Here is a 26,532-nt window from a genome sequence, read left to right as displayed (position 1 = left end):
TTGTTGCTAGTTTATATCTATATACTGTTAATTATTTTAACTTCTCCTCTTTAGATCCTTTATTACTCAGGCCTTATTTGTCCAGCTCCAAAAATTGGTAGTTTGATTTCAGACAGCTGGACAGACAGGAGCTGCAGCCTTTGTACCTATGACTTCTACCTAGGAACTACAAATTTCTTTACTTATATATTCTTACTTTGTTCTAAATGCAGAAACAACATTTGATTCCCACACTATGGCAGCTCCTGTTACGTCTATTCTGAGTGTTTGCCAGCTGTGACTGGGTCAAATCAGAAGTCTTGCTTAACCTCTTGATCTCTGTATTGTACTGTGCCAGGATGATACAGCTTTTTAGGTACTGCATTCTCTGCTGGAAAGAGTGACAAATTCGTGGAAGATAAACCTATTGAAGACCGTTAACTATAGAGAAACCACCTTTACCAGAACTGGAATCGCACATAGCTGAAGATGTAGGAGCCCTCTGGGGAGTGCCATTGTTTGCCTGATAAAAGGGTATGCTGTTCTGCAGGCATCTACCATCAGCTGCCGTTCAAATTGCTAGGATTTCATTTGCCTTTAAAGGAAAGCACATAACAGGGAAGAGGGTGAGCAGCCTAGTCCTCGTCCCCTCGTTCAGTGGGTCTTGAGGGCAGAAAAGGCTAATTAGGAGTGTTCCCCTGTTGAATGCTTGTTCCATTAATTCTTGAGCACTATGTGGTTGGTGCGTGATTTTCATATTAACTTTAACTAATGGAGGGCAACCAGGTTTTGTGTAATGCCAAATTGTAATAAAATATTTTATATGTAAAATATATATATAATAAAAAATAAAAACACAACTACTGATAGCACTGTAGGTCTCTGTACATGCCCATCATAGAATTCATGGTGCGTTTTCTGGTTCTTCATTGATATTTCCTGGTAGATGTATGATGCTGGTTTGGTGGCGATTTCTTAATGTGTTGCCATATTGTTGTAGAGAATTGTACTTCAAAGGAGCTGTGATCTACAAATAACCACTTCTCAAAGAAGTGTTCATTGTTTTCTTTGTACTTTGTAATGTGAACCCAGAGTCCAGTAATTTTCACCATTTATTAAAGAAAAAATACACCAGAATGGCCTTTATTCTTCCTGCAGTCTCACACTTCCAGCTGTCCCCAGCTGTAAACTGGAGCCTGATGAGCTCTTAGTTGCCTGGTGTGCAATGTGAGAGAAATCAGAAACTTTCTCTGTTAACTTTCCTCTGCTTATGTTATATTGTTGCAGCTCCATCTTCCCACACCTTTAATTTTCTGTCTGCTGCTTGAATTTTAGTTTGTTATTAGTAGTGTTGAACTGCTATCTAGCTGCATCAACATAGAGTTTTCCTAAATGAGCATGAATTGCTTTGTTTGCCTGATGCTTATGCTGCAATGAGAATGCCCCGATGCTTACATGTTATCTTAGAAAACAGTTAGGAGAGGATGAAAAATTTGTCCAAATGCTATTAGAAGGTGATGGGGCTTTCTTATTTCTTAAGTTAGGGTCTGAAGATGATGTGTTTTTATCTCCATTGTGTTTCTCTTATCTTTTTAGCCATGGTTAAAATAACTTCTAGTGTTATTGCCTCGACTTATCACACACTGCGCAATATTGACTGGAGATGGATTTGAGTGCTGATATACAGTGAGCTTGTAACTTGAATTGAGCATTACAGCGATGTTTGCCATGTATTTGGCCTAAGTTTTAACTTGTCATTTCTTGTAGGTGTGGATGTCTTTTAGCCTCTCTGGAATACTCAAAATACTGAAATCAAGAACTACAAGTATGTAAGGTTAATACATCAGAGTACAAGGCTGTCTATATGAATTCCCAAAGTTTAGCCAACCCAGTATCCAGTGTGTAACAGCAGCCTGCAGGAAATGCTTAGGAAGCATCGAACAAGATGCACTTACGGTGTACATTTCACTGGGTATCCTTCTGTCCTTCAGAAAGCTGCAGCTGAGTGCCTGCCTCAACCACAGGTAGCTCTGTGTTTAGCAGCCTTTGTGTATAGATGATAGGTTTTTTCAACATCTGTAAGACAAACTGGACACAAAATCCTGTGGCAACGTATTCACTAAGTGTTTGAAGATATGAAGATGCATTTCTTAAGTTCACTTTGTGTTTTCTATCTAATGTCTCTGTGGAGAACATCGCTTAGTTCTTTAATAGGAAAAAAAGCTATGAATTATTCCCTTGTCTGTATAGCAACCAGAATTACTCATTGTCATGGTAGAAGAGCCAAGAGAAAATAAAGCTTGCTCACTGAGTGTTGCTTGTGTGTTGGATAGTGTGATTACACATATCTGGGACTTAGTCCTGCCTATGAGAGGCATTTCTGTTTCTAGGTAATGTTTACAAATGGAACAGATGTTTTTACTGTGGTGGTCTATTTCAGGGGGAGAAATTCAATGAAAATAAATACTTCAAAAAACTAAAATTGAGCTTTATTTGGGAGACCTAAATTAGTATTCTAATCACCTTCCTCTTCCAGAGCAAAATAATATGATTCAGATTAAGCAGTAGAGTATGATTTTTATATATTGAAGCTAGTATCAGCATGTGAAACCTACCTTAAATCTGAATTTATTAGATTTTTACTGTGTGATTTATAATTGTTTTGCTTAACGCTCCAGTCCTTGCAATCTCCTGTGTTACATTTATGTAGTTGTCAGAAGGTTTTCTGATAGTTACTGCGTAGCTCACTGGTGGAAATTAAAACTTTATTAAGAACAATGTCCATGCTTCATTCGACTTTAAGAAGTATTGAGAGCTCTGTGTGTTGTTAAGATTTGTCTGCTCTGGAACCAATGGCAAAACGTCTACCAAGAGGCGCTCAGTTTAATAGCAGCGCAGAGCTAAGTAGGTCCTGCATCAAGCTACTAATGTTCAGTCAGTGTTATGAGGATGTCAGCATGGGCATGTGTATGGAATATTAATTCCCCAGTCATTCATTTGTTGTATGCATGCGAAGACACCGTATAGGAAGTGAATGGTTGTTTTGTATGCTCAGATTTTTTTTTTAAACAACTTCCTTTTTTCTGCATTGCAAATATCTATAAAATTGAAGCTTTCTTAAAGGTGTATTAGAGTGATGAAATAACTATAAAAGAAGATGACAGGATTTGAAATTCCAGATTCCTCCCATGACTTTATTGGAAGTACGTTAAGTGAATTGATGGCTTGTTCTTAAAAAATAAAATTGTTCTTGTTCATAGCTACTTAAATCTGCAAATTGATGGTATCTTTTTCAAATATTTTCTGTTGCAACATTTACATTCACGCTACTCTACATGTGAACTGTGAAAACAGGACTGCCCTGAAAGTAATGGCTTCCTCCCAGGGTGTATTTAATGTTTCTGAGGTCAAACAGATCCTTTTTGGTTTTTCAGTAGCAGCTATGTATCCAGTATTTTGCACTGTATTTCTGTATGTCTCTTGTAATAAAGCCTTCATGAGGTGGAATACTCTATGCTCATATTCAGTCAATTTCAGCTTAAAGAAAATCTGTCTATGCAAACTCCAATACGGGGCTGATTCACAACAGTCTGCTTTTAACAACCTGAATAATGCTATGATTCTTACTGTTCAGGTATTACTGCTAAAGCTTAGAAGGTTTTTCTGCACTGTAGTCCTTATCAACCAATTTGTGTCATTACATATTAGTAAACTGGTTGAGAACTGTTATGTTGTGGGGACCCGTCAGCAGCACGCACCACCACTTGCCCAGGTAGAGCAGACATCCCCGCTAGTCAAATGTATTAGACTGAGTCATGCTGGGCCCTGTAGCACTTGCCTTTACCAAAGTAATTTTGGATGCAGCAGTGATAGTTATGGGCCTACTGGATTATGAAATGAGCGGGGTTTTAGTTTGAAAACTTGATGGAGTTTATTTTCATTATAGATAATTTGCTCATTCTATGTTTTGTGCTGCTCATTGCTTTTGAAATTCATCTTGGATTACAAGTACTTTATCTCTGTATGCTCTCGGGTCAACGCGCATGTGATGTTCAATGCATGCCTTCTGTATTTTGAGTATATTCAGTATGCTGAATATATCTTCACAACAGCTTTTATCTTAAGAATCATTTCTATCTTCCTAGAGAGGAATGTCCTCAAAGCAGTAATGTTAAGAGACTATTTGTTTTGTACAGCTGGTTTACAATTGGGTAGTCTGCCAAAGAATTCTCAGTAAGTTTGTGTTGTTATTTTGTGATGTAGGAATTTATAGCTCTGCCCTGCTTTGCTCTTGAAATGCAACTGATGATTTATGGCTGTGGTGATGCATGGAGGTGCAGTAATATTTCATTCAATTGCAAAGATTAAATGCCAAAGATAAATCACTTTATTAAGTTTCTTTACACTTATTTAATTAATAATAAAAAATCAATGTGACCTTTTTTCATGTTGTGTTTGCAGATGCTGATAACTGTATTACAAGTTACGCGATCGCTGATGGTTACAAGTGGCACAATGAACATCCTTAGGAGCTGCTTGAAGTTCCCTTGCATAGTGAAATCCTTAAGTAGTTTTCTTGCTGGAGAGGAAAGAGCAGGTAGAATACAAGAAGGTTGAAGTGATATTTATAGTACTTATTAGGTGTAATAAGCTGTCATTTAATTCCACAATTCTGCATTTACACAACAACGTCACCTGAGAAAATTGATACAGAGTGTTCTATGTGCAAAGTGGTTATATTATTTTATACCGTGATGAGTTTACCATAGATTTGAAGCAACAGAAGTTGCTTGAACCATGCTTGAAAGTTCTTCCCATTTGAGGTAGCGGATTTAGCTGTGGAGAATTAGTTTTCATTCATCAGCTTCCAGTCAAACGTCTACACAATAAAAGCTGCAGAAAGTTGCAAATGACATAGTTTAGTGCAACAGAGCTACTTCCACAAGCCAGTAGGACTGGCTGAATTAGAGCCTACCGTGATTGCAGCTCCTGCAAGAAGTGGCATCTCAGATGTTGCTGGAGTGAGAGGTAAGATCTGTTCAGTTACTTTTTAAGAGAAAGGTGCTTGTAGAACAGTTTATTATCAAAGTGAGAATTGGCTTGATGGTGTGACTGCACCCGTGTTAGTATTTCCCTGTAGAATCAGTGCAGTGTAATGCAATACCAAAAGGCTTTACAAAAATCAAGGACATGTATAGCAGTGTTCAAAGGGTTGTGACCTGTGCTACTGGGCAGGTATACTGACACTGATAAGATGGATCTACACCTGTTTCATGGGAATGTGAACTGGGATCTGGTATCTACAGAATACTAGATGACAGTGATGTGCAACATCTGGATGCCCAATGAAAATCGTGGCATGCCCTTTGCAGAGAGCATCTCTGTGGTAAGTAGGCAATGAATCCTGCTAGAATATGTCCATACAGATCTTTGAGAAAGGATACAGCTTAAGAAAGCAACTTATTTTAACAGTTTCATGGGCAGGAGTTAGGCTAATCAATGTGACAGCCTAAGATCTGATCAGTCTTGAATACTGTATATTCATAAAGACAGGAAATAGATGTTGTTGCGTAACCCGTTACTGCCAACAAGATGCATTTTGAGAACAGAATAATCTGCATGTCTTCTAACTAAATTAAGAGTACTTAGATAATAAAATAAACTTTTAATTCATGCTGTTTTTGAACACATTTCTCTGTATATGAATTCACCGGTCCCTGTAAGTATGCCTGGAAGTATTCTGTCTGCAGATCTAGGTAATGCCTAAATTTACTGTGCGCTGCTGTAGCTTAAATAGATGTGTTTTTCTTCTCCGTTGCAGATTTTCTGTACCGTGCTTTGAACAAGAATAGTGCCCCTGCATGTATTTAATCAACAGCATGTGTTTAGCAACAAGTTCTATGGACAATCATAGTGTCAGTTTGCACAGTCCAGTTTGCACAGTCCAGTTTGCACAGTCCAGTTTGCACAGTCCAGTTTGCACAGTCCAGTTTGCACAGTCCAGTTTGCACAGTCCAGTTTGCACAGTCCAGTTTGCACAGTCCAGTTTGCACAGTCCAGTTTGCACAGTCCAGTTTGCACAGTCCAGTTTGCACAGTCCAGTTTGCACAGTCCAGTTTGCACAGTCCAGTTTGCACAGTCCAGTTTGCACAGTCCAGTTTGCACAGTCCAGTTTGCACAGTCCAGTTTGCACAGTCCAGTTTGCACAGTCCAGTTTGCACAGTCCAGTTTGCACAGTCCAGTTTGCACAGTCCAGTTTGCACAGTCCAGTTTGCACAGTCCAGTTTGCACAGTCCAGTTTGCACAGTCCAGTTTGCACAGTCCAGTTTGCACAGTCCAGTTTGCACAGTCCAGTTTGCACAGTCCAGTTTGCACAGTCCAGTTTGCACAGTCCAGTTTGCACAGTCCAGTTTGCACAGTCCAGTTTGCACAGTCCAGTTTGCACAGTCCAGTTTGCACAGTCCAGTTTGCACAGTCCAGTTTGCACAGTCCAGTTTGCACAGTCCAGTTTGCACAGTCCAGTTTGCACAGTCCAGTTTGCACAGTCCAGTTTGCACAGTCCAGTTTGCACAGTCCAGTTTGCACAGTCCAGTTTGCACAGTCCAGTTGGCACAGTCCAGTTGGCACAGTCCAGTTGGCACAGTCCAGTTGGCACAGTCCAGTTGGCACAGTCCAGTTGGCACAGTCCAGTTGGCACAGTCCAGTTGGCACAGTCCAGTTGGCACAGTCCCTGTATTTTGCTATGTGTTTTAATAAAAAACATCTCTATATATATGTTCATTGTATGTGGGTTTCACATATTGCTAGTTGGTTTTTATATCCTCTTGGGAGAACTTACATAGGTTGATTGAAAAACTCACATTTTGCAGTTTGCAGACAAGAAGTCAGGATGGCGACGGTAACTGGGCATAAAGGATACTGATGTATCAACACAAGATTGTTTCCAAAGCTTTTTACTGTAACAATCAATAGAGTTTATCTCGTTGCTACAATTAAAGCGAATGTATCCAATGGCAGAATGGAAGGCGTTCGGCTTTCCGTTACCTGGCTGCTGAGAGTCGTTCCTGCCACTGGGGGGCGGGAGAGAGGCCGAGCTCTGTGGCTCCAGGGGTGTCGTCCACCCGCCTGTAATCAGATCGTGGGTGCGTGAGCGTTTGTGCTCTGCTGGCAGCCTGCGTGGGGTGACCGCTCCGTTAGCGGGGTGCGTTTCTGGGTGCCCCGGACTGGTGAGAGAAGGAGCCTCCCTCGGCCGTAGGGACGGGGGCTGCCCTGTACGCCAGGGAGGAGTTGCCCCGGGGTCCCAAGCCCTTTGCAACTGAGGCGGTGGCTGGGGGTCCCCTGTAAGCAGGGAAGCTGTCTTTTGGCCGCTGCTTTTTGTGTGTCCGGCACCATTTGCCCGGTCTGCCCGCCTCTGCGATCCCCCGCAGCACCGGCTGGAAGTCCGCAGTGAGTCAGTGAGGTGAGAAAAGTTGCTCAAAGCGGGTTTTGCCGGGGTGAATTGGGTTGGGGGCGCAATGCGGGGAGGAATGCAAGGCCTTCCTTGGCTGGGTGGTTGCGTGACCCGTTCGTTTGTCGACGTCGGTTTTCCCTTTTTTTTCTGTTGTTGGGGCTTGCCGCTCCGCGGGTCTGACGGTGTCGCCGCTGATGGTTCGGGAGCTGCTGCGGAAGAAAGAAGAAGCGGCGCGGAAGACCTGGCCGGCAGGAGCGAGTACGAAGCAGCTGCTGTCGATTATCGATCTCCTTGACTTACCTTTTGTCCTTGGAAGCCTCGGTTCAAGTAAGCGTTCTGCTCTTTTTAGCTCCTTATTGCCACCATATAACTTTGAGAATAGAATTTATTTTCATGTTTTCTTTCGGCGATGTTTGCTTTTAATCTCTGGCGTGCACTGAGTTTTAGTTTTAAATGATGTTTCTGGTTCTTTGAAACGTCTTTCCTACTGTTTGAATTGTCAGCTACCCATTAGTTTCCTTTCTGCACCCATAAGGAAAATCCTTTTATTGGAGCTGTGGGTTATACTGGCCTGTTTTTCGGTTCATAGTCGTGACTGATATGGCACAGCTCTTCCCTTAATCTCGCCCACGTCCTCTGTCAGGCAGGGTCTGCTTTAGATTGTCAGTGAAGTACGTTGCCTCATTTCCAGGAACACTTTTGCTGAGCTTTTCTTCCGTTGCAGTTTGTCAGCGCTGTCTGCCGAAGTTAGATATTTATTTGGATTTATGGGATGAATTGGGTAATCAGGGGTAATTGTATTTGCCTGGTTCCCCATCTACTGTTTGTGTCCTTTTCTCTTCTGGTGCTTTATTCTTCCTTTCTTCGAATGTGATTTTATTGGACTTTATGCATTAACATGGCCCTGATCAGTGGGCCTGTGTGGTTGCGTGACTGTTTCAGAAATGAGTCCCGTTGTCTGATTCAGTTCTCCCTGGGGTGTCGAGTCACCGGAAGGCTTGCTTTGTAGGGCCCGGGACAGTATTTTGGGCAGTAGCCACGTGCACGGGGTCTGTTTCCAGCGATCCAGTGGTTGTAAGTGTGTGGTGTTTAGGTGGCCAATGGCTATAATCTTTTCACACATCTCATAGCTTATTTAATGCTAGGAGTTGGACTATTTCTTTCTCCTCCCATTTTTGTGTGACATTGCTCCTCCTTTGTCTTATCTTACAAGCTCTCCTTGTTAAACGTTCAGGCTTTTTAAGGCGTTTTTTTGTTTTGCTTATAGGTGACAACAGTTACAGGCACTGGTTGTTTGGTTGAACTGTGAGACTTACAGTGACTGTAGTGACTGCAAGGCTAGTTGTGAGCTTCGTGGCAACATTTGCGCCCTTTAGGAGGGTTGCAGTACCCACAGGTCCATCACATGGCTTGAAGCAACCGCGAGGCCTGTCATAGGGAGCGGAGCAGCTGCAGGACTTGTCGCAAGGCTTGGAGCAGCAACAGGGCTTGTCACAGGAGCCGGAGCAACCACAGGGCTGTAAATGCTGCAACCTGGCTGTTCTTCAACGTTGGGTAATCCTGCTTTGTTTTCAGTTTTTGGAACTGCAATTAAATTCACAGCTGCAGAAATCTAGATAGCAGTACTCAGTGCTTGTGTCTGTTGCCTAATGTACTCAATATTTTTAGAAAGAAGGAAAAAAAAAAAAAAAAAAAAAAAAAAAAAAAAAAAAGGTTGCCAAATACATAAAAAAAGAAATCAAGTTCCAAACTAGGGATGTCAGATGGGCCCTAGTTAGTTTCCATTTATCTCATGTATTTATGGAACAGATACATCTTCTAAATGAAGCTTATTAAGCAGTCTTTCAGTGTTGTTGTACTTGACACGTATCCTCTCAAACGCTTTATAGACAGGGCTTGTCAAAAGTCAGAAAGAACTTTCTCTTACATCCTCCTGTCCCTCTGATAAAAGATCAGGGAAGGGGGAAAAAAATCTGCAGTTCCTTGTGTGTCTGAGGTATGTTGCACCGGGAGTTGGGAAGGCAAAGTCCTTGCTGATGTCCTCCTGTATATGTTTACAAAGCTATAATGGATCATTAAATTAGAGCTAGTGATAGGTTTTTAATTCCAGGTGGGAATGGTTTTGTTCATTTAATCGGATGTTATGCATATCAGAGATCAGGGATCTCTGGTATTTTTGGGGGAATCTTAATAATTGCCTCAGCACTGAGGCTTCTCTTCAGCATGTAGCAGTATGGGCTTTCTGTTTTTCCTTTTTTTGTTTTGTTTTGTTTTGTTTGTTTTTTAGTTTTAAAGTATTGGGTTTTCTATTTGTTCAGCACATAGACAAGATTAATGTTGTCATTTTTCTGTTCATGTGGAAATTATGACCTGGAAGTGACCAAAACCTCACGCAGATGACAAATTCCCTGCAGTTATAAAGTAACCACATGAATTGATTTGGTGTTGTGATTGGATTCAGTCATTATCTATCTCCATCTGCTTTATTATTTTTAATCCTTTTAAGCTCCTGGCCTAGGTTATTCCATGCAAAAAAATATATATGTATATTCCAAAAACCTGACAGGTTTATGCTGATAACCACTTTGTTTTACTGTTGTTCTCAGTTAGTTCCATCAGATGTACTCTTCTGCAGTTCTGAACTTTTGAACTGAAATGCTAAAACTAAGCATAAGGTGTAGAGCAGTTTGAAAAGCTGTGAACTTCTCTAAGACCTCTTAGATGCCATCTGTTAAAGGGCAGTTATTCTGCCTGGTTATTCTTACTGTTTCTTATCATTTAGGAATCTATTTCTAGTTTTGCTATGACCAAGTCTGCTTATCTTATCCATCCTATGTGTTTTCACGCAGGAAAGTCCGCGGTAGTTCTTGAAACAGCAGCTTTTGAAAGGTTTTGCCTGCTCCACCCAGTGTTCCAAAACACAGTTTTCTGAGTAGTAAAAGTCACCGTTCATTCCTCCATAGCAATGAATCCATCTCAGTCCTGAGGTATGTATTAACGTAAGTTAATTTTTATTAACACGGGATCTAAAACAGAGTATTAGTCTGGTAAGGAACTGCCATTATATTCTATGTACGTATGCATAGTCTGTAAAGCATTATATTCTAGTATGTGAAGTCCACTGTTTTTCTATCCTTAGCAATTTTCTTTCCTCCTGGGCTTTTTAAGCTTTTATAAGCAGGGTACTATTTTTCTGGAGACATTGACAGCGGGCGTTATTCAGCGCTCATGGAGAGCCTTCAGTTAACAGGCTTTAGCAGGGGGGTTGGAGCTTGACATTCCTCGAGGTCCCATCCAACCCAAACTATCCTATGATTCAGTGTTATTATCTTATTATCAGATCATACTTTTCCTCACTGTCTTTTGGAGTTATTTATTTACATGTCAAACGATGTTTCCAATACAGACAGTCACAGTGAAATGACTCAGTGATGAATGTGTGGTAGAGCTATATTTTAAGGAAATAGATTTGTTTACCTTATGAAGTACTAAAGTCTTGAATTTAGTAGTCAAATAATTATATTTGAACATGATACAGCAGACGATTTTGCAGCCTGATTTGCGATCTCTTCCAAGGAAAAAGCACATACTGGGAAGCGAGGGTTGTGAATTCAGCTTGTTTCAGAATAACCTGTTTTTTCAGCATTGCTAACTAGCATTTTATATTGTTTACCAATCATCAGTAATCCACTTAACACAAGATTATTTCTGGCTCCTTAATGTCCTTCTGGTTTTTTTGTTTTGTTTTTGTTTTGTTTTTTTGTTTTTTCAGCTCTCTTATCATGATGCAGTGGAAGTGTTTGCTAAATCAGCTGTTTCGAGCGCATTTACCCTTTCCTTTCCCTTCACGTCAAACTCACGATGTCACTCAGATGTCCAAATACTTCACTCTAGACCGTGATTTTCAAGGAGGAAGACACTTGCCAAAGACTGTGGTAGTACTCACCCCTATGCTTTAGTGTTTTAATAGTGCATTCCTATTTAATCTTAATACATTCAATCAGTAACTCTTCTTTTCTCATCATTTCAGTAGTTTTTTTCTTCTCCTTTTTCCTATAGGATATATTTTTTCCCACTTGGTGATTTGATGCCAGCGGAAACATTGTTGGAATTCAAACAGGAGAGATTGTTTGGCTAAAATCTATCAGTACATTGTAAGTAATCCTGCATCACAAATACATTTGATTATGGTTAGAAGAAATAGCAGCAAAGTAGTTGAGTTTTATTAGTGTTGAAAAATGTGTACACTTGTCTATTCTCGGTGCTATTTCAGAGAGAATTCTTTCTTTAATGTCAGTTTATTTTTATGTGCTTTCACCCATAAGCCAGCTTCTCTGATATTTGAGGTGCGATCATGCATGATTGTGATGGATGTAAAAACACGGTATGGTCGATGTCAGAAGATATTTCCAGAGGAGACCTGCTCGAGCACGGCCCCCTATATGAAGCCCCCAGGGTCACGTCCGGGCTGCTTTTGAAGATCTCCTTGGTAGGGTACTGCACAGCCTGTGACAGTGTTCTGACACCCACGCATTAAAGAAGAGTTTCCTGATGTTCGGAGGAAACCGCCTACATTGCAGCTCGTGCCCTTTGCCTCTTGTCCTGTCGTCAGACACCACTGGAAAGAGTCTAACTCTGTCTTCTTTATTTCCTCTCTTTTTATTTGATCCCAGTAATAAGTTGTGTGTTTGGTATGTGCTATTAGTGTTACTTCTCTGCGTGACTAGTTAGAGGGACATGCTTATGAGAATTCTTAATTTCACTCTCCATTCCTTTTTTCTTTTTATCTTTGACTGAATTGGAATATGGAGGCAATCACTTGGAAGCAGAGCCGCAGTGAAACCACATGGATAAATTTGACTGATTCTGCTTTCTGAAGTTGTTTTCACGTACTGTAACTTAAGAGCTCTGAAGAGGTAACTGTGCTTAATCTTAGGGGCTGCTTTATGCTCGCTAGGGTTTACGTGACTGATACGCAGCGCTGGCAGACGAGCAGGGTGGTACAAGGAATCCGAAAAGGAGGAGAAGCCGATGGTTTGCACCCTTCTCAGGACAGGATGAGGTGGTGCGTTTGCAAATTCAGGCTGCTAGTTAAACTCCAGGAAAAACCAAGCTACAGATGAGGAACAACATGAAGGTGACGACAGGCTTGCTGGGTTAGGTTTGTCTCAGGGCTGTGCACCTACCCGGGCTCCTTCCCTCTTTATTTTTATGGACAGAATTGAAAGTCTGCACACGGATGAATTCTTTTCTTTGGAAATGATCTGCTTTCCCTCCGCTTTTAATCTGTTTCAGCAAGTTTCTTCTTTTAAGAGGTAGAGAAGGCATTCCGTGAGTCTGCATCAAAAAGGCAAAGTTAAAAGGCAGACTCCTCCTGAGGAGAAGCCTGACAGCGCTTCACTCACGTAGGTGGGAATCCTATTATTGAAGACTGAAAAATGCGAATGGGCCTCGGAGAACTGAACTGAGCAAACACAGCGTTTTATAAAGAGAGAGAAGGGAAAAGCTGAGAAGCCCTAAGCCCATATTAAATTTGCCAAACGAACTGCAGGACAGACTGCAATGCAGTATAAATACCAAGTACAGTTTTCCTAGTGTCACGCATTCTGGTTGTTTTTTGTGTATTTCTGATGTTACAGTTTATGGATAAATAAAATAATTTGTACAGCAATAAAATGAAAGAGTATTTGTGACTAAAACTGGATTATAACTCTGTCAGATTTTCCCCGCTTAGCACATCACTGCCAGACACAGTGCTCTATGCGTATCACCATTTGCTTTTGAGTGCTAATGTACATATGTGACTTTAAATCTCATTTTTACTTGTGTTCACTTGAGGGATTTGAACAAAGGACCTGAATTAAAAGCAGATCTGTAACACAAGAGATTATTTGCAGAATAATGCAGAATTCTGAACGGCTCTCTGTGTAACACAAGACATCCCTTACTGTTTTTTTATTCATCTTTCAAACCCTCAGTTTCATGGGGTTTCATTGCATTATTTGTCTGCTTTCTCAGCATCAAGTAATAAACACTAAGCTGTTTAAAGCTGCTTTTACTGAAAGTTTTGCTTTCTTAAGTCAAGAAGATTTTGTCAGGCAGCTTTTATTCACAAATAAATGGCTCTTTTTTTTTTTTTTTTTTTTTTTTTTTTAATCCTTAAACTTTTTGTTTTGGTCATGTGATATCCCTGTCTGCTATTTGTGGTGACTCAGCACATGTCATTTTCATCACGCTCAAAGTGCAATCTGTCACTGGAAAATGGGCCCTCAGTTTGTGCGGCTGGCAAAAAAGGTGGCCTAAAAAGGCCTCGCAACCCTTTGAGAATGTTACAATAGTTGTTCCACAAAGAGATTTGCTTTTTGTTCTGTGCTCCAGCGTGTCCAATTATTATAATGGAAAGAGACTTCCCTAAGCATGCTGAGGAAAGCATACTCATCTCTAGTAACAGCTTCACAAGCCACAGCTTGAAATGTTTGTTTGTTTGTTTGTTTCCATTTGAGACTGCATAATAATATGTATAACTGCATAATATAATACACTTTTTTTTTTCTTTTCTTTTCTTTTCTTTTCTTTTCTTTTCTTTTCTTTTCTTTTCTTTTCTTTTCTTTTCTTTTCTTTTCTTTTTTTCTTTTTTTTTTTTTTTTTTTTTTTTTTTCTCTTTTTCCCAGTGTGTTACAAGGTTCATTTTCTCTATCTGATGATCACAAATGACAACTGACATCCTTTGGTATTTATGGAAAAAGAAGGAATATAAATGAAAGTGTGAAGAAGGGCTGTACGGTCCCATCGTTCCTATGTGCGCTATGGGTAAATGAGCTGAGTATCCAAACAACCTGACAGAAGGGATTTGGCAACTGGAAGTCAAACGTTTCATTCTCAGTGCTTGAACTGATTTTACATCTGCAACGTCAACCAAAAATCAGAGCTCACCGGTGGTTCTCGAGAGTCTTTTTTATGTGGTTTTGAGTGAAACTCTTAAGGAAGTTCCTGGCCTTCGCTTGCGGACCAGATAATTCATATATTGAAGTCTTGTTTCCTGAGTTCTTCCTGTACATCTGCTACAAAATGACTATACATAGAGATGTAAGGACATATTAAAATTGGAACTCTGATTCCACAATGATTTTTCACTTAGAATATTTTGAAATAAAGGTATCTTAGTCCTCATTTCCTTGGTAATGAAAGTGTAATGTGTTGCCAGTCTTCTCGGAGGTACTTCCAGCAGAAAAAGGCATCTGGCAATTAGAAAAGCATATCAGATAACAGCGGTTGTTGTAAATACCCAGAACCTAAGCAAGTTTTTCATCTGGCAGGTTTCCATGCAGGTCAGCCGTCACCCTTTCATTCATTTGAATATTAGGGCTTCTGCCTGTTAAGCGTCCACTTAGGTACCGATAGCTGCAAAAGGCTGGACGCTTCCTGTCGGAGAGCCGCTGGGGGACACACACATATCTTACAGCATCGGAGCCTTTGGATAGTTTCTACATTTCCTGGGCACTATCATTGATAGGCATTTGAGGGCAATAGGAATTCCCAGCTCTGCCTATTAAGAGTCAGAGTGAAACTGAAAATTAGAACAATGAAAGATGACTTTATGTCCTGCAACAGGGCATTACAATGGACCTGAAGCTTTATTTAGAGTCTGGTTTCGAGCAGAAACCCTTGAGGAGATAATGAATTCTATTATTAAATGCAAACATGTTTCACATGGGCTCAAATGCACCCTGCTACGGGCGAGCATCCAGATTTTGCAGTTGAACGTGGCAGGGTCTGAAACAGCGACCTTCATTTGAGATCTCTATCATCCTCAAGGAAAAAAAAAAAACAAAAAAAAAAAAAACAAAAAAAAAACCAACCAACCAAACAAACAAAAAAAACCCCACACAATAAATGTTAATTAAATAGTTAAATTAAAAAAATAAAGAGTTAATAAATAAATAGTTAATTAAATAAATAGTTAAATAAATGTTAACTGAATTAATAACTTTTCTATACCAGGTGAAGTCTGTAATATTTTTTTTCCAACTTCTTTTAGCACACGTTCAGTGAAAGCAACATGTTTCACACAAGACAGTTCAACTGGAAAGCGAATATATTATATTGGCACATGAGAGTCATTATGGAAACTATTTACAGTAGACTGAAAGTGATAATGTTGCTGTTAGTGTTGTCTTTAGAAGTTTACAGGTCAAGACATTGAAGATAATTTCACACAAATTCCATTTTAAGAATAGTTTTTAATGCTAAAAATACTGAGTCATTATGTATGATCATCCTGCGAGAGTAAACCAAAATCAAAATCTAACATGACTTTCAGGCGTATGTAAGGAGCTCTTTAAAGAAGGGGTAACTCTGGAGTCAGTCTGGGATCTTCTGTACTGCTGAACAGCTCCAATTGTCATTAAATTCTTCTTTGAGGCCTTTCGAGTTAATATTAATGGCCTGCTTTACACAGTATATTGCTAAAAAAAAAAAAAAAAAAAAAAAAAAAAAAAAAAAAAAGAAAAAAAGAAAAAAAGAAAAAACAAACAAAATAACTCATCTCATTTTAAATGGAAGAGACAGGAATCACACCAATATTTCACAAAGAACTTTCGCAACATTAATTGAAAATGAAAGAACCAGAGTTGAAGCACGTGCAAATGGAGTCTCAGTTCCCCAAGAGCGCTTCGTTTCTCTGCAATAAATCTCTTCTGGCTCTGCTTTGTGCAGTAAAATCCTCTGTGGAAATTCTGATGTCGGTTGTGGGTTTTCTTACGAATGTTAAAAAACATTTTGAAATATTGGCTCAGCGTCCATTTCTTTGACAGAGCGGCTCGGGTGGCAACAGAGCTTAAGAATCACGCCGTCGGAACACCTCCGCTACAGGCAGGGCCGCCACCCGCTCGGCGGAGCCGCCCGGAGCCCCGTCCGACCGGGTGCGGAACGCCTCCGGACGCGGGGCCGTCACGGCTCCTCCGCGCGTCCCGCGCCAGCGCCTCGCCGCCCCGAGTAAGACATTCCTGCCTCCTCAGATGTCACCTAAATGTCCCCTGTGTTAGTTTAAAGCCGTTCTGCCTTATCCTGTCTCTTTCAGGCTGTAACAGAGATGACAAGTCACAGCTGGAAGCGATGACGGAGCACGTGGCGAGAAGGGGCCGGGCCGACCCGGGAGAGCTCAGGTGCGGGCGCCGCAGCGTAAGGGGCGGAGCCGGGATCCACCCCTTCGCAGCCCTCATTTAAGACTCGGCGGCGGAGGTGAGAGCATCTTGCCCGAGTTCTGTGAGTAGTAGAGAGATCTTTAGAAGGTGAGGCGTTTTTCTTTTCTTTGGTGCTGCTTCTGCGGCAGTTGCTGCGTTCGGGCTCGTCTTTGGTTGCCGCAGCCTAGCGCTTTGCCACCCTCCTGTTATTGCTGTACTTCACGTCAGTACAACAGTATCACACAGACCGCATAACAGGTCAGCGTCTGTCCTGTTTATGAGCTGGCTTCGAGTGCTAGGAGGCTGTAATGAGGCCTTTGTCCCTTGTGATAAACAGACCCAAATCCCTCAATGTTTCTCGTTGGAAGAAGTATTGTAGCCCTTTGCTCCCTTTGTGGCCTTCCCCCGGAGCCACTCCGGCAGTATTTCTCCCCCCAAGGCCCGGGCGCGGGACTCCAGCCGGGGCCCTTCGGGGCAGAGCGGAGGGGGACCGTCACCTCCCTCTTCCCGACGCCCTTTCTCTTCTGACGCGGCCCAAAATGCCGCCGGCATTCCTGGCCGCAAGGGGGTGCCGTTGCGCTCACGTTCAGATTTTAGTCCGCTAGAACCCTGACCCAAGCGGGACACCGGGCTTCTTTGAACCTCGTAGTGTTCACGTGGGCTTGCTTCTCATATTTGTCTAGATCCCTCTGGATGATATCCCTCCCTTCTTTTGTATCAGCAGCACCACCGAGCTCGGTGCCATCAGTGATCATGTCTAGGGTGCGCGCGATTTCTATATTTGCGTCATCGGGTACGAGGTTGAAGAGCACTGCTCCATAGAGCGGGCCTTAGGGGATGCTATTCGTCCCGGTGGGGTAAAGAAAACTGAGACTTGTGTGAGCAGAGTACGTACTGCAGGGTTAATGATTTGAGATGCCAAGAAAGGATGATTTCATCTTTTGTTGTTGTTGTTGCTGTTGTTGTTGTTGTTGTTGTTGTTGATAGTGGTGTTGTGTGTTTGGTTTTTATCCCCTGGTAAAATAATTGGAATACTTGGAGTATTGGCATTGCAAACAAGATGGGTTGGAAACCTGTGAGCTTTTGAACATATGACTGTGAGGTTTCTTTTTATTAAACAATTGCCCCTTCTGGGAATTGAGCAAATTCTGCTAGTGGCTCTGAGAAATGTCAGATTTGATCTTCTACCTCAGCACAAGTAGTGGAGATGAGGGTTCAGCAAGTCAGACAGCGACTTGAGGCGTGAGCTTTCTTGTTTGATCATCTCACTTGATCAGAGTTCCATTTAAAACAGAACAGTAGAAAAGCCTGTCAGTCAGACAGTCTCCGCAGTTTTGTTTCCTCATGTGCTGAGCTCAGTCAGAGTCCTTGGAGTTCTGGGGAGCTTTCGCTAAGCTCTTGCCAAGCTTTTGCTAAGGTGGCGAAGTCTGGGGGATCCCATCTTTCGGGAAAGGCTTTGAGAAGGATAAGCGGTTCTGCCTGACTTATCCGAGGCTAGTGTGTCTAGGTACTGGATTATACCAGTATATATATATATAGTGTATATATATATACACTATATATATATATATATATATATATATATATATATATATATATATATATATATATATATAATATACGTATATACACACACAGATAGTATTCATATATATAGATTGTATCATAAGCAGTAAGATTTGCAAGACTGTCAGGGAACTGCAGAATCCACGTCCGAATCACCGATCCGGCACCTGGGCGAGGAGACCGGGTCTGTCTCGGGAGCACAGGCGGAGGCGATTTACCATAACAACGGGAAGGGCTGGAACCAGGTTCTGCCCCTCTCAGACCTCACTCGAGGGTCGTTTGCCAGCGAGGAAGGATCTCTCGGCCGAGATCCCTGCTTTGTGGAATTTTTCAGTGAGCCTAGATCTTCAGAGACAGGTAAGCCTTGTTCTTTTTGTTACGTGATCTCACGGCAGTGGTTTCAGTGCTGTTACAAAGATTATAGCTGTAGCCTTTCCTTTGTAGCCTTAATATTTCTATTTATATGGCTGGATTTTGACGTGTGAAGTAATTAAGAACTTAGAAACTGCTGAGAAGGGTTATATCAGAGAAAGGAATTTAAATGATCTCCTACTGTCATTGTAGGTTTGATTTCTCCTTAATTGGGAAAAAAATCCCCTTACTTTGACATTTATTGCACGGTTTTGAGGGCAGGGATTTATCTTGTCAGCTTGAAAAGTCAAATTGATGCAGAAGGGCTATTACTGTAGATGAGTTTTCCCCACGTGAGCGTAGATCCTAGAGAATGTGGGAGCTCCCACACGGCGTGACAAGGGAGGGCGTTTTTCAGTCTAGGGGATCAAGAGAGGGGCGTGTTTGGCTGTTTGAGTCTTCATAGCTACAGAACTTACTTTCTGTTCAGCCCTTCTGGGTATTGGTGGTAGAACACACTAATACTGATTCTATGCAGACAATATGTTTAGTGAAATGTCTTGGATTTTAGCAGTTGAAAGTCTTTGATGCTGCGTGGGAGGCAATCTGTACTTGTTAGCTATATCTGTATTACTGATTCTGACCTGTTTGCCATTTTGCATGAAGGGGATAGGGTCATTAACTGCAACGATTTAAGCAATTCTGATTCAGTAATTAATTGCTATAAGTTTGCCTTTTTTTTTTTTTTTTTTTTTTCGTTTCTAACATCAGCTCGCTCCACTGAGCGCACGCATAACAAAAGAGAGGTGTCTGTGCAGTGTTCTAGTTCTGTATTATCTGAGCATGTAAGGAAGATGCTTGTCGGGCAGGGGGATGCAGAAAGTCAGTCTTATCTCAGCAGACAGCCCTTCCTCCTTGTACCTCTTATATATAATAAAAATAAAAGCTAAGCACTGACTCAGACCCCCTACAAAGGAGACTGCAAGCGTTTGTTAGGATAAATGACGAGAGGAGAGGCTGGCAAAGCATGTGCAGTTTGGCAAGAGCAATTCTGCTCTTTATTTGTATATATATATAAATACTTTTTTTTTTTTTTTTTTTTTTTTTTTTCCTGATTTGGAATCAGTATCCCAAGAGGTGTTCAAGGAAAGGGTAGGTAACGCACCAAGTTTCATACTTTATTAGTGTGGCTGTGACTGGTTATCTGTTAGCTGGTTTAGATCTTACATAGACAGCGAGGGTGCAGGAGACTGACCTGTTATAACCCCCTTGCTGAAGCATTTGGACCGGACTCTCAGCAATAGCCGGGGCAGTCAACAGACTGACAGTGAGCAGCAAGGAGCAATAGGGTGTTTTCTTTTTGTATTTACTAGAAAAATCAGACTTGTAATTGTGATGAGCTTGTTGTTTCTTATAAGCATTTATTAGCGCAGTTAAAGAGACTTCAAGCATTCCTCAGGAAAACGATCCATCATTATGCTTGTTGTGATGATCATTTGCCTTTTAACGTGTTCTTGAACTATTAATTAGAAATATCTACTAATGTAGTGCTGTGCTGTTCATATCAATAGGAAAGCAGAATAATTTTTAAGTGAGCTCTGCAAACAGTCATGAATTATCTAACAACTGTTGCACTTCAATGGTAGCAGAAACAGATCATTTATTAAACATGTAGCATTTATTAAACATAATTGCAGACTACAGCAGAAAAGATTCAATCTGTTTACTTTTATTATACAGAGGCAGAAGGGAATGCAGTTTCTTTTATTTCAGTCAGAACAATGTGATACAATACCACCCCACCCTTTTGTATTAGAGTTAAGTCTCAGTTCGGGACCAAGGCTCACAGAAAATCACCCAGTTTCAAGGCAAAGGCTTTCAAAGAGAAGCAGCAGCTAGAGAGTTTCCTAGGGAAAAACCAAGTAAATTGTCAGCAAACTTAACTGTAACACAGAAAGAAGTGTTTTCTCAAGAGCTCAAGGCTTTACTGAATTAAAGGAATACTTCTATCCATATGCTCAACTGCAGCAATAAGACCACTGGTATCATACTCTGCAGTTTTACTTGTCGCATAAAGCATATCTGATATGTTATAGTTCTGCATTAGCTTCATTTGAATTTAAGTGTCAATTTCTGTTTCTACAGGCTACAAAACACAGCAAGTGGGCTTGCTTACAAGGGATCATCTTTGTCACCTTTTACCTTAATCATGATAAACAGCCTAACACCCCCACCAAAGGAACAAGGCTCAAGTCCAGAAGTAGCCAGCACATCTTTTATTGAGGTAAGTGACATTTTACAGTGGGGTTTATCTTTCTTTTATTCAGAGACAGACAGGCATCCTCTGTACAAAGTGTTGAGCATGGCTTCTCTTTCCCTCCATTGCATAAGACATCCCACTCACTTCTGACAACACACAGCACTCACTCTGAGAGACACAACAGCTTTATTGAAAGCCATTTTGAGCCTTTATTTTATTTGTCTTCAAACAAGACAGACATCATAACCTGCTTCTCACGTCACAGAAGCGAGCTTAGAGATATGCCAGTGGTACACGCTGAAATGAGAACAGAGTTATATCCTGATGCTGCCCTCTACAGCTGGGCTTAAGTAATAAATAATAAAGTAGTAATAAATAAAGTATTAATTATTACTTTAATTATTATTAATTTACTTTAATTATTATTAAAGTAGTAATACAAAGTAGAAGATTTCTCTTACAAAGCAAGTCCTAGTTCATATTTTATTTTTGAAATTTAAGTTGTCTGCCTACAGATTGCAATCAGCACACACTTAGGGAGGCACACTTACTTAGAAATACTAAGTTAAACCTCAGTAATGCAAAAAGAGTTTATTTAATGTTATACAAATGTAGAAAAGCAGTGGAGTCAGCCTTTGACTTGGCACAAGAGGAACCATCAGGACCATCTTCTTTATTCTTCTGCTTAATTGACTTGCTTTCCTAGAAGAGAACACAAAACACTTAGAGAGCAAAGTGGCAACTTAACTCCTTCTCAGGTATCTCAAACTATTTCAATCAATACTATAAAACACCCACAGCATACCAGACACATACACTGCAGGCACACTTACCCTCCAGCCACTTATCCAAACCCTTTTAGAGGGCAACTCCCTCTGCTTCTCAATTGCCATTTAGTGACTAAACGGAGAAAAGCTATTTAATCATTCTGGTTTGCCCAAACACTTCAATTCATTTTTCTTCTTTTGCAGGACATAGAGCCCAGCTCCTCCAAGCCTCTTCCTTTACAGCCCAGGAGCCCTACCACAAAACCACCATCACCACGTGGGAAACAGTCAAGCACACAGGGAAGACAACATCAGCAGAAGCCGCCCCCCACTCAGGGAAAGCCCCTATAGGAAGAAGGGGCCTTCCCTCACACCCCCACTCAGGGGAAGCCCCTTCTATAGGGGCTTCCCCCCCACACCCCCACTCAGGGGGCCCCTATGCCAGGTGGGGCCCCCTCCTCACCCCCACTCAGGGGGCCCCTATACCAGGTGGGGCCCCCCTCACACCCCCACTCAGGGGGGGCCTCCGCAGGCCCCCCCACCGGCAAAAAGACCGACATGAACCCACCGTCCCGCCCAAAAATAAAAAAAATATATCTCTTTAGAGATAGTGCAAAACCCGGTGTCTAGCCCCATTACAAAGGGGGAACTCTGGCTACTCACTCCAAGAGTGAGTAGCCAGAGTTTCCCCCTTACATTCCAAATCATGCAAGACAAAAGCAAAGTTCAAAACAACACTTAACAGCCAAGAAAAAAAAGACTCAAATACCTACCAAAAAGCTAAAGTCCTTACAAACAAACACAAAAAAACCAACAGCCAAGTACTAACAAAGCATCTAACTTCTCAAAAAAGAAGTTTAAACTACCAAAGAACAAAACTCTGAAAAAAAAACACCAGCCAAAAACTAAGACAACTAAACAAGCCAAGACCTAACAAACACACCTCAAACATCCAACTCCAACCAAATTTAAACAACAAAAGAAGAAAACACTGCATGTTCAAACACTAACTCCGCAAAAAAACAGCCTAAACTAAAAGACAACTCAACACCACAAAATACTAAACAAGCCAACTCCTAACAGACCAATCACAGAAAAAGAAACTCAAGCAACTACACTTGCCCCACAAAAAAAGCCAAGTCCTAACAAACACACTAACATCTAACTCCTCAACAACATTTAACCAACAACCAAAGCAAACTCTGCATGCTCAAACAACACACTGAATCTGCAAAAAAACACCAAACTCAACACTACAGAAACAAACCGAGTCCTGACACACCACAACCGCGACTACTCTACAAGGAAAATTCAACGACCGCTGACAAAAGCCGAAAACTCTGCACGCTCACCGACACGAAGATTTTCCCTCAAAAAACAGCAGCCAAAACTCAGAAGACTCGGTGCCGCAAAAAACAGAAACCAGCCAAGTCCTAACAAGACACAAACAACCAACTACTCACCGAGAAACATTAACTGACCTTCAACAAAACCAACTGCTGACCGAGGCAAATGCAACAAAGAAGCCACCGCATGCGCTAACCTGACGGTGCCAACAATAACACGATCGAGCTAACCCCCGACGGCTCCATCCCCTAATGAAGCACAAACAACACTGCATACTCTAGCCTCCGAACCACACAAAAAACATACATACACCAAAAACTGCACAAGTTGCCGATGCTACACGCCTCAACCGAGCTTCCCTGCCTTCCAGACATCAGGCTCCGCGCTAACAGAAACAGCACAAAAGAACACAACGCCAACCTATGCGAGCCCCTAAACCTGATCCAAACGAGCCGTTTGACTCGCCCCCTGCCACCGTGCCGATTCCAACTCCCTGCGGCAACATGAACAAACATTCCACCATAACCACTAACTATGGCCAAACGGCAACAGAAAAACAACCCCCTCACCGCAGTGCTAACCTCCAACAGACCGTCTGCTGAACCCCAAAAAACAGCCCGCTAGACACTCTAGCACGACCTTTCTCCTGCCTTTGCCCGCCAGCCACGGCATCGACAGACGCACCAGCTGCACTAGAACCTGACAAAACTAAACAGCTCTAAGACATAGCACCTCACACTACAAAACCCTTACAGGACAACCACACCAATATTTCTCGACCCTCTCTCCATTAACCCTAATCCTCTAACAACTCGCACGACTGAAACCGCTCCACCTTCCTCCAAAAAAAGAGTAGAAAAAACACAGCCCCTACCTGGTGACGCCGTATCCTCATCCCGACGGGCTTCCGGGTGGCCGACCTTCTCGTCTGACGGCTCGCTCCCCTCCGTCCTCCCTGTCGAAGCCGATGCTCCGCTACAGAACGCGATGTGAAAAAAATCCTGCTGTTCGGCTCCCTTGCCGATGTGAACAGAAAATATTGCTGTTCATCTCCCTTGCCGATGTGAAAGAAAAAAATCCTGCTGTTCATCTCCTTGCCGATGTGAAAGAAAATCCTGCTGTTCATCTCCCTTGCTTCCGTGGCTTTGTGATGGTTATTCCATTGCGAATGCTGCGGGCCCAACTTGAGTATCCCGGGACCACACGACTCCACAACCTGTCTGGAGAGTGAAAACCTGTAGTTCTGCCGGCCGTCCTTCTCACGTTTCCCAAAAGCTGCGCCGATCGTCTTTACCCTGCAGTCCTCCAGTCCCTTGCAAAAATAAAATGATTCATTGAGTAAAAAACTACCTGCAAATCACTCACCCCAGCTCCCTTTGTTCAGGTTACTCCCGTCACTTACTCGCAATTGAAGACGAGCTCCGGAGGCCTCGCGCTCCTCCCGGTCTCCTGTCACCTGCACAAAAATTTTAGTGTTAGACTCGCTGACCGAACCTCCTGCAAAGATACATTTCACTTTCCTGACAACTAGCAGGGACGTACAAACCTACAGCTAGAACAAACGACTGAAGTTGAGAAGCTCCTTTTGGATGCGTGCACGCCCATTTCCACGCTTCTCGGTCCCGGCCTGCGACGGACGCCCCCGGCAATGAAACCCACATGGACCGGCCGCTCGAGCCCCGCTCCTCGGCGCTCCCCTCGTTTCCGCGTCCCTCGAGGAACTCTCGCCACAACACCGACTCCGCCGCCTCGTCCCCGGAACGTATTCCTGTAAAATCTGTGAGCCCTCCACGGCAGCGTTCCTGTCCAGCCGTGTCTCCGTGTGGAGAATGAGACGACGCTCCTGAAACTACACAGAAAAGGAGAGAACACACGATCCCGTCCCCCTCGCCGAAAGCGGGACGGACCGAAGCGCCCGAAAACGCCGGCCGAATGGGCGAAGACGCCCCGGGGTCCCTCTCCGCCCGGGCCCGTCCGGCGGCAGTACCGCGCCGGCCAATCCGAAACGCCGGGTCGGAACCCGACCGCCGCGCCTAACTGAAGGCGAGGAAATAGAAGCGGTCGAACGGCGGACCTGCGAGATTACTACAAAAACAAAACAAAAAAGACATACCTGTTAGCCTCTAAAGGCTCAAGGCTTCCACCGCCTCAGCAATTCCGGCATAAAGGAGTCTCCGCCGCGACCCTCGGTCGATCTGCGAAAAAGATTCCGTTTAAGCGGCTCTCGCCGTCGCTTCTTACTCCCGGCGGCACCGAGGCCGCAGGAACGCGGCCCCGTCCCGCTCGCTCCGGCTCGACAAAAAGGAAGGATGCGAGAAAGCCGCTGAAAAACTCGGGGTGGACCGAGAACGCGGCGGGGCTGCGCTGCGACTCGGAAAACCGAGCGGCGGCTCCCTCCGAAAACGTGACGGCGGCCGGACGGCGACGCCGCGCCGGCTCCCAGAAGCACAGCAGGGACCCCGCGTCTGCCCCGAACGGAGCGCGGCGAAAGCCCGGCGGTCTCCCACCGGGGAAGCCGGGCCCCGGACGGCTCCGAAGCGCGCCGTCTCCGCGGCTCCGGTTCTAATAGAACGACTCACCGGTCAGGGCCGATCCTCGACGCGAAAGGTCCGGCAGCAGCCTGAAACGAAACAACGAAAAACATCACAATCAAGCCCAAAAACACGCGTAAAAAAACAGCCCCACCTACCGCCTTTCGGCCTCACCGACGCGACGACCGGACGAAGAAACGCCACCCGCTCCGGCTCCTCGTAATGCTGATTCCGGTCTGATCCCTCGTGGCTACCGGCGGCCTCAGGCGGAGCTTAAGAGGCGTCAGCGCGGTTCCGCCCCCGGGCTGCCGACGAACCGCAGCCGCTCCCGGGCCGCCGCAGCTGCGCCGGAGCGGTCGCGGCCCCGCCTGACGCTCGCCGCCTCGTTAGCGCAGCTGGGGCTCGTTACGGTCGGCCCGGGGACGTGACAGTTTGACACGTGAACCCGAGATCTGAATTAGGGGCTGAGATGACGTTTCTGTAAATGACAGCTTAGTACGCGCTTCCCCTTCTCGCCTCTTTGATGGATTCATAAATCAATTAAATAATTGTGTCAAACTGGAACGGATCGCTTTGCGTCTCACGAGACACCCTTCCTAAGAACGTCCCCGGCATTAACGGTCTCCAGAGTCCCCTGCTGTCCGCTTTCTGTCTCTGCCACGCTTTCTCTTGGCCCTCATCCAAAGAAAAAAAAAAGGAGGAAAAAAAAAAAAAAAAACAACTACAAAAACCAAACCAACAACAACAACAACAAAAAACAACCAAAGAACAAAACCAAAAAAGATTGTTAAATATGTAACAACTTTGTACCTGACTGAAGAAGAAAAACTAAAGGTGGAGGTGGAAATATGGGAGCAGGGATGTGGCAAACACCCGCAGGGGTTAATGATGTGCCTGACAGAATAGCTGGTGAAGGACATTTGCAGCACAGCTTTATGAACGGCTCTGTACGGTGCTGCTTGGGGTTACGTTGATGTGACGCATACATGGGTAGGAACGCTTTCGAAAAGAGTTCGGTCATCTCCAAGGTACTGTGTAAAGACTTCAGTGATCAAACTCGCTTTGCTTAGCAGTCTTGGTCTTAATTGGAAATCTGGAT

The 26,532-nt window shown here is 43.1% G+C and overlaps 1 protein-coding gene and 2 long non-coding RNA genes across 6 annotated transcripts; 2 read left to right on the top strand and 1 right to left on the bottom strand.

The window, feature by feature from the left end:
• Positions 1-7,068: 7,068 nt before the first annotated feature.
• Positions 7,069-11,359, top strand: LOC140253744 (uncharacterized). The gene is made up of 4 exons (XR_011903972.1): positions 7,069-7,756; positions 8,697-8,983; positions 10,279-10,416; positions 11,202-11,359. It is a non-coding gene; the product is annotated as an uncharacterized lncRNA (long non-coding RNA).
• Positions 11,360-16,622: 5,263 nt separating this feature from the next.
• On the top strand, positions 16,623-22,133 carry LOC140253746 (uncharacterized). The gene is made up of 3 exons (XR_011903974.1): positions 16,623-16,719; positions 20,674-20,812; positions 21,760-22,133. It is a non-coding gene; the product is annotated as an uncharacterized lncRNA (long non-coding RNA).
• On the bottom strand, positions 20,807-26,143 carry LOC140253742 (uncharacterized). 4 transcript variants are annotated; one of them, XM_072339529.1, is made up of 7 exons: positions 25,608-26,143; positions 25,482-25,522; positions 25,016-25,097; positions 24,453-24,751; positions 24,305-24,358; positions 23,777-24,214; positions 20,807-21,490 (listed from the first exon to the last, which is right to left on the bottom strand). In XM_072339529.1, exons 4-7 carry the CDS (start codon positions 24,561-24,563, stop codon positions 21,380-21,382), a joined length of 714 nt encoding a protein of 237 aa, XP_072195630.1. In that variant the 5' UTR covers positions 24,564-24,751; positions 25,016-25,097; positions 25,482-25,522; positions 25,608-26,143; the 3' UTR covers positions 20,807-21,379. The 4 variants fall into 4 exon arrangements, 2 of the variants coding, with proteins under 2 accessions (XP_072195630.1, XP_072195629.1); XM_072339528.1 differs by having other exon boundaries at positions 25,482-26,143; XR_011903970.1 differs by having other exon boundaries at positions 24,449-24,751; positions 25,016-26,126.
• Positions 26,144-26,532: the final 389 nt, after the last annotated feature.

The sequence above is a fragment of the Excalfactoria chinensis genome, chromosome 6, assembly GCF_039878825.1.
Source record: "Excalfactoria chinensis isolate bCotChi1 chromosome 6, bCotChi1.hap2, whole genome shotgun sequence".
Classification (NCBI taxonomy): Eukaryota; Metazoa; Chordata; class Aves; order Galliformes; family Phasianidae; genus Excalfactoria; species Excalfactoria chinensis.
Note: the sequence above shows the minus strand (reverse complement) of the source record. Positions and strands in the feature narration are given on the sequence as shown.